The sequence below is a fragment of the Anas platyrhynchos genome, chromosome 2, assembly GCF_047663525.1.
Source record: "Anas platyrhynchos isolate ZD024472 breed Pekin duck chromosome 2, IASCAAS_PekinDuck_T2T, whole genome shotgun sequence".
Lineage (NCBI taxonomy): Eukaryota > Metazoa > Chordata > Aves > Anseriformes > Anatidae > Anas > Anas platyrhynchos.
In genome coordinates this window covers 116231197-116246724 of record NC_092588.1, presented here as the reverse complement: position 1 = coordinate 116246724, position 15528 = coordinate 116231197, and the positions used below count along the sequence as shown (strand labels likewise).

Genomic DNA, 15528 nt, shown 5'->3' with positions numbered 1-15528 from the left:
TGCTACCATATGCCAAGTTCATAGGGGAGCAGGCACTAGGAAGTGAAACAGCTTGATCCTGCCTGCACTTTTCTGGGGGAGAAAAGGGCTGTTTTACTCTCTCCCAGCACAGAAGCTCTTGCTTTGGTAACCATTTCAACTGATACCAAGGAAGGTTTACAAGAACTCTTCAGAATATGAGTACACTTTTAAGGCCAAAGACATGAGCAATTTTAAACCACTGTAGTCTGGAGACATATTTCACAGCTGCTTTTTATAGCATTTATGTTTCTTGCACTTCCTAAACATACTGTTAAGTGATGTGATGATAAAATTGTTCTACAAACTCCGACTGGCAGCGTAATCTGAAATTAAGCAAGAACGTCTGCCACTGATCTCAATTCAGAAAATCCACATTTATAAACATCCACATTAACCAATCATTCTAAAAACATCAATTCCCAAAACAGCTGTTGCAAAGGAACAGAATGCCTATCTATCCATAAGTAATCAAGTCCTGGTTTTTCTCTATCTCATTTGCCAAGTAAAACTATGCATTTATGTAAGGCTAAACATCAGAGTTCTCATGTGCAGGGAAAAAGATACAGAAACTATGAGTATGGTTCCATTACATTATGATTTCTCTGGTAGCAGAAACCCTTCAGCGGTACCTGTCCCAGTTGTGAAATATACCAGGTCAAAATGAGGTGCTGCTTATTAAATCTAGATCATTTCCTTGATGCACTTTAGCAAATGCTTCAGAAACGTTTGAGTTGGCATACACAAGAAATTTCTGATCTTCGGCAAGGTGGGCAAATTCCTTTGCCAAGCATTGCTGACAGATAACAATCAATCAAGAAAACCTGTTGTCACATTCTCCGACCACAAATAAAGAAAAGTAAGTTATTTGCTAAAAACACAAGCTGTCAAAATACTAAGAATACAGACATTATTGTACCATTAAAGTATTTGAGAACTATAAATAACAAGATAAAATGATTGATATTTCATCCAACCTAGTAGGAATCTGCTAAAAAATCCAAAACAAGAATCAAGAAAACAAACCTAAACAAACAAAACCCTAACTTTTTACATGAGCGTGTTTATTTTTGCTTCCATGTATAAAAATAAAACAAATTGCGACCAATGACTTCTGAAATTGGAGAAAATCCTTATGACTTTATAGGCAGATAACACACATGCAAAAATAAATTCTGGAGGGTTCACTAATACAGCATACGATACCATTCTTCCTGGGTTTCAGCACTGTACTTTCATCGAGGACATCTATTTTCGGTTCATGCAGTGGAGATCTTGAGAGCAGCTCACAGTTCATAAGGTCTGTGTATTTACAGTCACTGTTAAGTGTTAAAAAACAAACGTTTGGTTAGCCAAATTAAACATGTGCTTCTCTCATATATTAAACACCTACAAAGAGGGACTAAGTGTGTAAAAAATGAGAATTTCTGCAAAAATTAAACCAATGCTTAAAAACTCACTGTATATTTAAATGGCTAGCAGTCCCAACAACTTTATTAAGGGGGTATTATATTAAATCCCCTTTTACCAGATCTTCTTCCCTTCCGTTAAGAATCTAGGTTCAGTATGAACAACATTTCAGCATGCTTGCTGTTTGGAGAAAGCAGTAGTCTTGCTATGCCCTATGAGAGGCATGTTCTAGCTATTAATTACTTCTTATAGCAAGGATAATACAAACCTTTTTGAAACTTCACACTGTTTTTAATACAGTCTGAAGCAAAAGTGTTAATGCAGAGAAGAATAAATTCCATAGAATAAGACCAAATTCATTAATATCAATCTTCACTTTTATTCCAGTCAATATATTGCATTAGTCCTCAGAGGAAAAAAAAATAAAAAAATCTGTGGATCTCATCGCCCAGAATTTTCAAGTTATCATGTAAAAATTTGTTTATGCTTCTTCACCACACCAGCCTCAGATGTGTTACAACAGGATTTTCACAGCAGCCTACCTTCAGGATAACAATCTCAGATTGCTTTTTAATCTAGACGTCAAACTACACAATTCAGTCAAGAAAGCCGAACTATGTAGCTGAACAATCAAATTCTTTGTTTAACTGACATCATCGCTAGAGGCAGGATTTGCTAAAAAGGGACAGTAACTGTGTCTTCTTCTAGGTGAAACTTTGCAATACTAACATTTTTGAGTAAGACTAGAGAAGAGTTTTACTCCAAATGGAGGATTGGAGTAAGCACAGAGTGCTGTGTTGCAACTAAGGAAGTTTATCTCAGCTCTAATGCTCTGTTAAGGAAAGAGATGGATTAATCTGCTACAACTTGCACAAATATTTTTATCCAGCATAATCTATTTTTTTCTGTAGCATAAAGAGCCATTTATGGCATATAGTAAATCTAAAATATTTTAACAGGAGGAAGAGCTTGAAGCTTCTAGCCGATTAAAGAAAAGACGTAATATTCTGTGTATAATGTCCTTCTGGTACACTTCAAGTCTGTCACAGAAATGTGACTGGTACTGGAAAAAAACAGTTCTTCTATGCCAGCTAAACTTTCTTGACTATTGTGAAAATGACTCTGAATGTCTGTGACTCACTTTCTCTCTTATTTACCTGAGTATTCCATGAGTTCAGTTTATTTTTTCTACAAAGTTGTCTTCTGCTTCATTTTTGGGCTGATGTTGAATGGAAGCACATGACTTTGACGCTTCAAGTTGTAAGTACAATAAACAAAGTAAGCACAGCTTGAAGCCAGCGTAGCCGCTGAGCACATGATTAACTCCACGTGCCATGTTTTTAAGCGCCTTTTTCCACTTTTTCCACAAATATTTGTCCGTATGAATTTGAGTGAAATCTTTAAATGGTCTCATGAATTTATAAAGTCCCAAGAGGCAGAAAAGAAAGCTGAGAGTTTCTTTTATGTTCTAGTAAATACTATTGTGGCTGGAAATCTATCTTGCATTGTACCTATATAGAGATGCCAACACAGGTGAGACACTGGCACAAGGTGGCTATATTTAGTCACAAGTCAGAAGACAAAATACCAACTGTCATCTGTTAGGCTACTGCTGTAATATGGCTGTAATATTCTTGTACTTAGCACTACGAATTATGCTATTTGACACTTTTTTTTTTTTAAATCAGTCATAATAGAAAAAAATGAATTAAAATGCCAGTGGTGTTTTGGCAAAAACATCACCTTTCATTTGCAAAGTGACTGGGGAACATCACAGGTTACTTGAAGGACACAGTATATTTACCTTTTTTCTGCTTCACCTTTTTCTTCTGGTTCAAGAGCAGCCACTCCATCTTCAAACCTGAACTGTGAAGATATTTATGGCTTAACTTTGGTTAAGATTGAGGTTTGGGTGAGATTAGTTGGAGATATTTATTGTTGTCCAACACGACACAGAAGAGACACTGATTTTATAAAGCCACGACACCATGAAGTAGCCCATCTGGGGATTGGCCTGGCAATACTGCAGCAAGTACTGCTCCTCCAGCAACCTACAAAATTTGACAGACCCTTTCATCCTCTCTAACACACTAGGGACAAAAGAGTGCTGTTCACTTTATGAATCATGTGTTAGGAGCACCAATTCCGTTGCTGAAGGAAACGCTTCAATTCTGCTTTTAAAAATCGTTTTTGCCAGGGAAACCCATTCCTTACTGTTCGATTACCTCGTAATTGCACTTACCAATTTTTAGCCATCTGAACTTAGTAGTTTAACTTACCCAGTTAAAATCATTATCCACTCCAGATGTAATGGAAAACAGTAGACACTATCAGCACCTACATCTGAGTGGCAGTGAAATACAAATTCCAATCCATTATCAAATAGCATAAAACTTCAGCAACTCTTAAAATACCTAGACTTATTATCTTGAGGAAGGAGGTTAGAGAGTATAAAGGTCAAATAAAGTCACTGAGCATGAAAATTGCTTAACATTCCCTCAGAACTGCAAGGAAATCAGTATGATACTGTCACGGCACTTCTGCCCAAGTAATCAGTCACAAAATGCTTCTCCTTAGAGGCAGGACGGCTGTGCAGTTCCCCAGGGTTCAAACACCATCCTTTCCTTCTGAGGCTGTGCGCTGAGAAATACTTGACACCTACTTTTACTAAGTATGTTATCTAAGAACATTACATATGCACAGCGGTGCTCTCATGTGTCTATTGAAACAGTATTTTTCATACAACTGGTAAAACAGAATTACCTTAACAACTGAGATGACAGCATCTTGTTTCATTTCAAATTTGAAGATAAATTACTGATGTCATGTTAAAAACAAAAAAACTAGTTCCATCAAGCAAAACTTAAAATGTCAACAGCATGCAGTAATTGTAAAACTCTGGATGTAGTATCTCTTAAATTCAGGAATTTAAAAATTAGCAATGAAAACTATCCAAATACATGGATTACCATTTCTTAAACTGCTCAGTGACAGAAAGAATGATTTCTTGGTACCTTTTCATTAATTTCAAAACTCTTTAGAAATCCATCTTGCTTTCTCAGTTGGCCATCTTCAAAAGAGCCCTCTGTAACACCTCGCAAAGGACTGTTTCTACTGGATGAATTATGGGTTTTAATATCTGTAGCTGAAAACGTACAAACACATTACTTTATATTTCCCATACTACAAGACAACAAAACTTTTATTTCCTAGATATTACAAAGACTTACAACCTATGACATTTAAGAACTTGTAGGACTTCCGAAATGCAGAATTTACATGTAAAATTATTTCACTTTAAAGCACAAACCCTTTCAAATAAACATTAAACTGAATCTGCAATTAAAATTCCAACCAAGCTGTATGTTCTGCAGTAGTCCCTGTAGAACAGTGTAACAGGTTTATTTATATCACATTGAATTCAATATTTTAAAAATAAATTCAGTTAGGATTTATTATTAAAACACAGCCAAAGATATGTATGTTAATTTGCTATTCAAATAAAGACTTAAGTCTCTGCTGGAGAAGAGGCTAAGTTAATCATAATGACATGATGGAACTCAGCAGTAAATACAGACAGCTCTGAAAAAAATCGAATTCCTGTGATACAGTGAACTTGATGAGAATTCAGTGCAAGGGAATTTAGCACCTTTTGTAAGTGCCACAGGAAATGAAGAGGCCACCTCACTGCAGCTCTCTGACGCGGTTCTTTAAGAACAATAAAAGGAAAGAAATTCACTATTTCAGCATGTCACAGAGTCATTGGTGTCTGTATCATCATCAGGTCAATTATCTTTTTAAAAGGTTATAGTCAAGAGTCATCACGGACAGATCAACACGCATGTGGTAAGTTAAGTGTGTGACTGGATCCTAAGTTACTCAGGCCTGTGAAGAACGAGCTGCTTAAACCTTTTTCTTTATTTTAAGCCCCACAAGAAGACCCAATGACTTCGAATTCCATTAGAATATGCTGTAAAACAACAAACAGATTATTCGAAGTAGAAATTACCAAAGAGTACAGGACTGGCTTCCAGGTTTTTGTTCAGACACGTCAGTACTGTAGGTGCCATGCTCTATCATCTGGCCCTTTCTCTTTACGTAACAAGAGGCTTAGCTGTACACTTGTTCCCTCCTGCACCTCAGCAGTCTTGGTATCTGAGCTCTTACACCCCCATTAACTACTATTTTGTCTTGTAATCATTGAAGCTTGAAGCCTTTTCTCCCACAAATGCTCACTATTCCCATAGGGAAATTCAATCCTTTTTCTCCAAGATGCTACTTCAGCCCAAACCACTCACTCTTCCTACACGAACGTTAACATGTTAATATAAAAACACTCAATGTCTTACTGTTGTCTCATCAACGAATAGAGTTCCTTTCCTGAAGTGCCAGAGATGTCAAAGGACAGAAAAGACAAAAAAGGACAGAAAAAAGAAAAAGACAGAAAAAAAGACAGTACTATCAACAGACAAGAACTACAGGGAAAGACATGTTCTCTGTAAGAGGTTTGTACCATCTCAAAAGACATGCACTTTACATAATTAGGAAATAAATCACTGTTACAATAAAACATTATTACTGACAAGTTCTCATTTTATGTGGAAAGCACAAATCCCAGATTTTCCCACTGAACATCTTTGTGGTTCCTTCCTCAGACGCTTACCTTTTATTGCCAAATCCTGTGAATTTCCAGCATGATTCAACATCCCAGATTCCTGTACGGTAAGGTCTCTGTTTTGAACAAAAAGTACATTTAAGATCTCCATCTTGCAAAAAAGAGAAGTCATCTAACCAGTTGTGTAAAATTAAAGTTCTCAGTAATACTTTTAGCTACAGACAGAATCCTTACTTACAATACGCTACCCTCATTAGAGTGTTCTTAAATCTCTTTTGACTATATGTCCATTCCTACAGACATACACCTAGACATGTTAAGTAAAAACATTTCTAAATCCAAATTTTCTAGTAAAAGCCCATCATCTCATTTCCCCTTTGCTTAAAGTAGGGAAAAAGGGAATCTTTTCTATACAGCAACTTACAGAAATACTGGGCTAATAAACCAATTTGTAAGTATCTATAAAATGTGATTTATAGCAATTTCACATTCAAGACACTTTGCATAACGATGAATCCCAAAGACAATAAGAAAAAGGTTTACAGAAAGTTACTTAGTTCACCTATTTAAAGCTAAGTTAGAAAAATATTGTGTATTTCTCTTTAAAAAGCGCAGAAGGTAAAAGTAAATTAAAAATGATATATAGAATAAATAAAACAACAGTCATCATTGCAGATTTTGGAAGCTTATACCTGGTGAATGAGACCAAGTGTAACAGCAGCAAGCTACCCAGAAAAATGGAACAATGGGAATTTGCAAGAACCTAATGGAAACGAAAGCTTCCCAGCATGTGTAACTTTGAACTACACGATATGCAGGCACAGGCACCTATGCAGGTCTACAAGAAATACCACAAAACAGAGTTTAATCAAGTTAGAGCAAGTCTGCAGAGATAAGATGGATTTTTACTAGAAGCAGGCTCTCGGCAGGCTTATTTCATCTCTCTCCCACATGACCATACATTTCTATGAAATGAAGAGCTTGAGTGATTTTGCCTACAATTGACTTTTTGTTGTTGTTGTAAAATCGCAGTGCAGACATTTCCAGAAAGCTGTCATCTTCATACAGTTTTTTTTTTTTTAAATGGAAAATATATAACATCATCGAGAGACTGCAATCTTCACGTTCAGGTCAAATGCCATTTCCAAATCCTTACCAGATTCTGCTGTGTAGGCTGAAATATTTATGAGAACCACTTTTCAAGTTCTTGCAAAGAAGGTGCCTCAAACATCTACAGAAAGCTACGTTTATTACAACACTTGGCTTCTGCTCACCAGCCTGACAAATCTAGGAGCACTGACAGAACCTGCAGAAGTCAATGCTTTTTTGAGTTCAGAAATGGAAACAGACTGATCACGTCAGAATTTTTTTGAGTAGTGAATGCAGAATGCTTTTGTATGCTGTTGATGATCAAGTTTAAACAAACCTCTCTTTACAGAACAAGTTACATGAACCAGAGTGCTGTTCAGTTTGCTGTTTTGCATTTGAAAAGGGAATAAAGTTTATAGATCTTATTTAAAAGGAAAAAAATAAAATGCACAAGTGTCCTCAGAGCAAGAATGGCTACTATGCTCCTCCAAAGATAGCCACCACATCTTCTGGCTCTGAGCTGCTAGATCTCAGACTTTTGTGTTTGGAGGAAGAGCACAAATTAATGCACCAATGGTGTCCTTTCCAATTGCAATTTTAATATTATTAAACTCCTAAATAACACTCAACATGATTTGAAAAGCTTTAACAACCTAGCTATGTGCTTTCAGAATAACTTGCTGCTAGCAGACATCCAGCTCTCCCTGTTCTGTATCAACGACAGAGCGAAATACCATCATACAAAAATTAATCTACCTAAGTCCATCCCCATGCACACACGCAGTGAAACAATTTTAGCAAAGATCCAAATCCTTTCTCTTATCATCTGCCCATCATCAGTCTGAAGGGAAATCAGAGCAATGTTCTGATACAGGTAGAGAAAACAGTCAGCAACAGCCACCACCTGCAGGCATCAAGACCTTGCACCTCTAGTTCTAGTTAAAACCATTTTGATTATATTTTTCTACAGTGTAATGGTTAGTATTAACCAAACACGAAGCAAAACATAGAATCATAGAATCATAGAATATCCTGAGTTGGAAGGGACCCTTAAGGATCATCAAGTCCAACTCTTGACACCGCACAGGTCTACCCAAAAGTTCAGACCGTGTGACTAAGTGCACAGTCCAATCTCTTCTTAAATTCAGTCAGGCTCGGTGCAGTGACCACTTCCCTGGGGAGCCTGTTCCAGTGTGCAACCACTCTCTCTGTGAAGAACCCCTTCCTGATGTCAAGTCTAAACTTCCCCTGCCTCAGCTTAACCCCGTTCCCGCGGGTCCTGTCGCTGGTGTTAATGGAGAAAAGGTCTCCTGCCTCTCGACACCCCCTTATGCATATACTAGAATTTACACGAGCTCGAGATGGCTGACAACAGTGCAGTTCTGACTCGCTGCTCTATGCGGACAGATGGAAGCAGCTTTCCAAACTGATGTTGCTGCAAAGCAAAATTGAGCATGCATAAAATAAAAAGCCAAACAACGAAATACATACAATACCAGGATATTTCTAAGGAGAGGCCATGAACAGAAACAGCATTTTGTTTTAAAATATGTAGTACAATATAAACAGAACTCAAGGTCAGTCTTCATCTAATCGTTTAATAATGTTACTCCAACTCAATGTCATTACTAAGTAAGGGGAGTATTTATCCTCCCTGTGAACTAATTACAAGACCCAACAGATCTTCAGATAGTAGTGTACATACCAAACTTTACACTCACATGTTGGTTACAGTAGTAAAGGGCTCGGAAGGTCTTTGTTCTTCAGTTTTGTTTTGTTTTGTTTTAGTAAAAAGTATTATTCTATTTTTTTTTTAATATATTCTCATGTCTAAAACCTTCTTAGCACATTGAAGAAGATGCCCTTCCTCTTTTGCACAAGTTTAATGACAGGGAAGGATAAAGATCGCAAAGAGTCAAAACATGAATGTTGTTGTAAGATGGTGCAACTTTGAAAATAATTAGTTTTTGTTGTTGTTGTTGTTGTTTTTTGTTTTTTTGTTTTTTTTTTTTAAATAAAGGTAACGTAAAACAACCCATAAGGTGCCAAGGAAGAAAATCAAACACCATCCAATTAAAAACAATAACAAACTTATCTTCAGAAGAAACAAAATCTCATACAATTGCTTTCTAAACTTTGGTTTTCTAAGATAAAAAATTCAAACTCAAAACTCATTTATCAAACAGAGGTATCAGAGCCTAGAGAAAAGAAAATGGACTGGTGAGTTGACGAATTCATCTATTCCACAAGAGAATACTGCTTGTTTTATAAAAGCCTGTGGCTACTTTAAAGTGACTTTTATTATCACCTCAAAACCCAGAAAAAATAAATAAATGCCTGATAATGCATACTAGGCTTCTGCTGAATGAAGATGCAGGCTTATAAACATCCCAAACGTGTTAGCCAAATTACAGATCTGAAGACTATTCACATGTCCAGGGGTAGAAGAGAAGTGGGGAAGGAGAAAGACAATGGAGGGCTGCTGCAGAGACAGCCACTAACTCAAACACAGACAGCAAAAGTATAAGCTACACCTAAAAAGCAAAGAGTATTTGTAAGTATCGTACCACTTTACAACTAAAAACTGCCCTCAAAGGGATACTGCTCAAGCCAGATAATTAAAAATACTGTTATTTACTAAGAATATTATTCTTAATAATTAGCTTTCCTTATACTTTTGTATTTCACATCATCAAGACCAATTCTTGAGGACTAGGTTTTCCTTCCATTCAGGGTTTATCCTTGTCCTTACAAGGAAACCAGAGCACAGTTTATCTGCACTCAGAACCCTACTGTACCTCAATCAAATTTTGAGGCTTAATGCCAGCCCAGACATCAGCCAAATTTTCCAAGGAAGCCTACAACTACAACCAAAGTATACTGATAGGAGATCAAAGTAATTGGGATTACTGTCATCAAAAAGAATGATAAGCATACCTAAAATTAGCATTTACTGAACCTCTATTTTCTGAAATCACAGCATACTCAGGCTTATTATTCTGCTTCTCTTCTTTAATGAAGATGCTACCACAGGATGCCTTCGCGGGCCAATTTTCACAGGCTGTGAGTGCAAACTCTTCTTCGTCACTGGCTCCAAAAAGATCAGGGTCGTCCTGAATCACATCAATGACAAGAACATCTTCTTTGTAAGCTTCCAGAACATCTGGAAAAAAATCACTTCTGGGCTTTGAACAATTCACTCCTGATTTGCCACCATCACGGATTTCTAATGCAGCAGGAGGGTCAACTGCATTCCCTGAACGCTCTGGAAAATTCGTCTTCCACCCACAGTCAGTAGCACTGGAGCCACGTGGAGATGACTCCTGCTGCCTCTCAAGAGCAGGACACGGATATGAGGAGGCGTGTTCAGGGAGCGGGGGCATCTCCTTTGAAAGGGTTTCAGAGCCATCGTGATGCAAGTCCTTACTGTTGACCTTACCAGCATTTTTCTTCATGGAAGCTGTAGATGCAGCATCACTAGCCACAGGAAGAGGCTGCTGTTCAGAATTTACCGAAGTCTCCTCATCTGTTTTCTGCCTTTGTGAACCATCAGAGCTGTCAAGGAGCTCTAGTGGGCTACAGGCTTTTCTTCCTGATGAACTGACACATTCCGATTTCCTGGATTCGGGTTTGTTTCTGCGTAAGGGAATTTTGAAATTTGTCAGGTTTCTGGTGTTCAATGCTTTCACTAGTTTTACGTCAGGAAGCGCCTGGTTCACAACCGGTGCCTTAGGGCTGAAGTTTATTCTGCTTTTGTTACTTGTAGATGGATTATTCTGGACTGTCACAGACGGACTTTTCTTTGTTACAACTCCTTTGTTTTTATTTTTTGGTTTTGCTGTAAGATTTGAGGTCGCTTTAACTTCTTGCATATCATCAGGGTTAAAAGCCAGAGCACTTCTAACCATATCAACTGGTGATTCCACGTTTTTATTGCTCATTCCACAACTCTCATCAATATCCATAGCAGAGGATTCTGGGGTTTCAACCGAAGTCGGGCATTTGGCATTTAGGTCTACTGCTTCATGTGCACATTCCTTAACTTCTGCCAGTGATGTACACAAATCCAACTGCCTCGAATTTTCTGTCACAGCACTGTTTCCTACAGCTTTGATGCTGCTTGGATCAGAGGATCCCTCAAAGACTGGACTTAGAAGTCTGTTTCCTTCTGAGATGGACCAGTGATTTTTGGGAACCCATTCAGAAGTCCTGGCACAAGATTCACGAGGCCAAACATTTTTACCAGTCATAGGCAGTGTTCTTTGACAGGTAAACTGACACAGTTTCTTATTAGCTTTATTCACTTTTCCATCTGTCATGCTTTTTAGACAATTAGAAACACCAGGGGCCTGAGTTAGTGCCCTCAGACTACCTGAGGTAGCAGAGTGCTGCTGTGCTGCCTCACAGCTTGAAGCTTCTCCTTCTGCTACTACAGAGAGCCTGGATGTCTTCTTCAAGCCACCTTCAAATGCAAGTGATTTGGTACTGTTCTTTCCCTGTACTGATGCCTCTTGTGCTTCACGAGTATTGTTTCCTGTATGAAGATCTGCTGTACAATCCCATGAATCTGACAGAGTCATTTCTTTACGGTTTTGTCCTAAGACAGCAGAGGAGCCTGACGTGGCAACGTCTGCCTTTAATTCACACTTGGTGCATTCATCAGGCACATTTGTGAAAACATTCTGCACAGCTGACATCTCACTGATTTTCATCTTTTTTGCACGCTTTCTACCAACATTCGTTTTTTTTTCACTCAAAAACTTACTGCTTTGACTCTGACGGCATGGAAGATGCCCTTCTTTATGTTGAGGTTTTACTTCTTCATTAAACAACGAACTACTTTTTATGGGTGAGCTTTCTTTTTGCATTGTGTTAGTGCTGCAATTCACTTCACTCTGTTCTACTGTTCTGTCAGGACAAGCAGCTTTTCTCTTACGCTGGGCTAAATGGAAGAATTTACTTAAATCAAAAGTGCTGACAGTTCCACCAAGAAATGATTTCACAAATGTATTGATGTAACTACAAACCTCTAATCTCACAACTGGATTCTTCCTTGTTATGCAGAGCAAGCTGTTGCAATGCTTTAGGGTGTTTCTGCAATGGTCAGCAACACGTTCTGCAGATTTATTTATCACTTTTTCTGCTGCAGCTACACTCGATATGCACGCGATATGATCAATTCTGGCTTTCCTTTTTTTAAGCTGTGCAACAGACCTTTTTGCTTCAGGATGACAACGAAAACTCTTGTTTTGAGTCCCACCTAAAGCAACAGCTGCAGGAGATTCAGAGTAGCGAGGTTCCTTCTCATTGGGATCTTCTGAGTTAGTTAGATTTGCCTTACAACTCTTCACAGCCTGTGTACCTGAGTCTTGCTCATTTTTTTTCCATTTTTTCTTTGCTGCTTAAAAACAAAGTAGTCTCATTAAAGAATACACTAAGGGAAAAAAACACCCTAATGCGTTATTTTATAAAGAGGACAAAAACATTCAAGGCTAGCAAAGCACATGACACTGTATAAGCCTTAAACATTTGTTACAATTCAACAAATCTTATTTTTTCATTTTTAATGAGCGCTATTAGCAGACGTGAGAGTACCAAATTGCCTGGTCTTCAGAAAATGTATATAAAAAAAAAAGGAACAGAACCTGAAGATGTCACAGGGTTATTGGAAGTTGTGTATTTAAAATAGGCAGAAACCAATTAGAGCAAGTTTGGCAAGGAAACACCAAGGTTATTTGCACCATCAGCCTTAAAAACTTTTGTTTACATAGTACATTCTCCATAATAGGAAAGCTTGTTTATAACAATGCAATAATTTATTTCTGATATATTGTCCAATTAAATCCTGGAAAATTCCAGGACTTGCATTTTTCTAAAATGCTACTTTTTATTTGAGAGCACACACAGATTATGTAAACTGTACACGTGAAATTTCATATGGAGAACGAACTTGAGAAAGTATTGGTAAAATTTGGTTTTATAAGACCTCAGTTTTCAAAGTCAAACATAATTTTAGTATCTCAAAGTTTTCAGGAATTGTTATCTAGATGAAATATTCATTAATAACCTGCAGCAAGTATTTGTCATTTGAATATACTCATTTTGGAAGTAAAAAGAATGCCTTACAGACAACTGCATTGAAGATAATGAGAATTCTTTAAAAATCCTCCTTCAAAATTGTTCATTTGATACAATATTCTCTTAATACACCAAAACAAAATATTTGTTTTGGCATCTTTTAGGACTTTGCAGAGAACAGTGACAAAAAAAGCTGAAAGTTCTGACAACAAAACCCAGCATTATACAAAGGCAACCACTAATGCCTGCATGATACACATTTGAAAACAATCAAGTAACAAAAAACTGCAGAATTTGCTATCTTTTATTTTAGCTTTGCTAAAACTACTGCCTCTCTTCCTGCTTGTGCCTTACCTTCTACATGTAAACGCGTACACCATGTTGGAGGAGAAAACAAATAAAATGAATTCTTATTCAGGGCCTGCTACTGATACCCCTTCTCTCTTCCCCTTCTGCCCCCAACCAGTTTATGTGGTCTCCTCTCCTTTGTGCTACAGAACTGCTTTTCTACTTCAACAAAAGCCTCTCCTCTTCCTAAAAATTTCTTCCAAGACTGGTATTCACAGTTCTTGAGCTAGGGACTGTAAAGTCCCTAGCTCAAGAAGCAGCGAGGTAAGAGCCAGGTTACCAGCCACGTGCTGACGGCCACATTGAGATAGGCCACAGACCACCCCTTCCTGCCTGCAGGACATTGCCCCACGCATACACTTACCCACAGGAAAAAAAAAAAATAAATCTGATTTTTCACTTTCTAACAAGGTCTTACTGCAGCACCATGCCCTCGTCCTGGAAGCCCAGATTCTCCACCTGTATTTCCACAAATGCTTACCACTTTTCCTCAGGCTATCTGCTCCTTTCTGAGGGTCTGAGCTCTGCTGCTGCTCTATCACACAATGCTTGCGCAGCTTTCCTCTGGCTGTTGGTTGTTCTTGGCCACTTACACCCTGTACGTGCAGCAAGTCCCTGTTCTTCGGACTCAGAGCCCTCTTCTTGGACTCCAGACACTTTGTATGGAGTTCTACCAAGGCAGATCCACCTCTCTTTCTTGGTTCTTGTAGTTTTGATTTCACCAAAGATGTACTGCTTTTCTTTCTCAAGCATTTATTTCCTTGTTCCTTGGTCTTTTCTGAACCTTTTAAAGAACACAGATTCATCTTCCCTGTGTTATCTACCACTTCCCAAGGTTGAGGTTCAGACAAGGACGATTCCTCCTTCCCCAAACTCTTTTTAAGATCTGGGATTTGCAGTTTCAGTATCATTAAGGAGCCAATGCCTTTAATTCCAGTACTACATGCCCTGTTCCTAGGCTGCAGCACCTCTGCTTCTGGCAAACATGGGATAATACTCTCTGTGCTGTCAAGCTCCTCCTCCGAGGTTGGGATCTGTAATTTCAGTTCCATATAGGAACGTTTGCATTTTTTTCCTGGGCTCCTCAAACCCTCTGGGAAACCTGAGAGGTTCAGCCCTTCTGGGCTACCGGTCTCTGCTGAGACTTTCTTCTGCAGGGTAATTTGTGAGAGAAATGGCTGTTGACCCTGTCCCATCCTTCTGCTTCCAGTCTTTTCCCAGCAGGTTCCTGCCACCCGATTTTCGCATACGGCTGTGTGGGGTACCTGCATGGTGACACCCTTCTCACTTGGCAATGCCACCCTGCACTGGATCCCCTGTTTTTTCTTACCGGGGAGTCTCTGACTCTCAACTTGCTCCTTCTGCATGGGCAACAGAAGAGCACGCCGCTCAGGGCAAACTCCAGCCAGCACAGCAGGGCGTGCAGATGATGGTAAGGACTGCTCGGCTCCTCTCTTTAGTGCCAGGCGAGAGCTCTTCTTGCCTACCAACACCTCCCTGGGCTCACCCCCTACCCCTGCACCCACAGCACTCAGCCTGGCAGCCACCCTCTCCGCCGCCTCACCACCAGCCACCACCTTCCCCGACCTTAACTGCAGCATGGCAGCACCCTGGAGAAGCCACCACCGAGCCCACAGAGCCCACAACACCCACTCACCTGCACACCCCTACCCTCACGCCGGCCACCCCGGCCCCGCAGGCGGCCACCCCTTCTTCCCGCCTCAGCCCTCACCTCAGCGGGGCGACACCGCCGCCACCCCCCGGCCCCGGCAGCACCGGGAGGGGGATGGAGGCAGCGGCCCCGCACCTCCCCGCCTCACTCCCCCTGCAGCCCCGTGTCCCTCGCCCTCCTCGCAGGGCACCGCCACGGCCCTCAACGCCTCGCCGGCCACAGCCACCGCCGAGCCCCCGAGGGAGGCTCCGAAGCCGGGGACGGGGACGGGGGCGGTCCGGGTGGAGGCCACGCCGCT

At 39.6% G+C, this 15528-nt stretch overlaps 1 protein-coding gene across 1 annotated transcript in view; it reads right to left on the bottom strand.

The window, feature by feature from the left end:
* TOPAZ1 (testis and ovary specific TOPAZ 1) overlaps positions 1–15198 on the bottom strand; it is a 40691-nt gene extending 25493 nt beyond the window's left edge. Inside the window, exons 1-6 of the mRNA XM_072033441.1 lie at positions 14040–15198; positions 10070–12533; positions 6092–6159; positions 4443–4573; positions 3233–3294; positions 1225–1337 (exon numbers count right to left, since the gene is read on the bottom strand). Of these exons, the coding sequence (XP_071889542.1) occupies positions 1225–1337; positions 3233–3294; positions 4443–4573; positions 6092–6159; positions 10070–12533; positions 14040–15159 (3958 nt within the window). The 5' untranslated portion in view covers positions 15160–15198. The remainder of the gene's footprint in view (positions 1–1224; positions 1338–3232; positions 3295–4442; positions 4574–6091; positions 6160–10069; positions 12534–14039) is intronic.
* Positions 15199–15528: the final 330 nt, after the last annotated feature.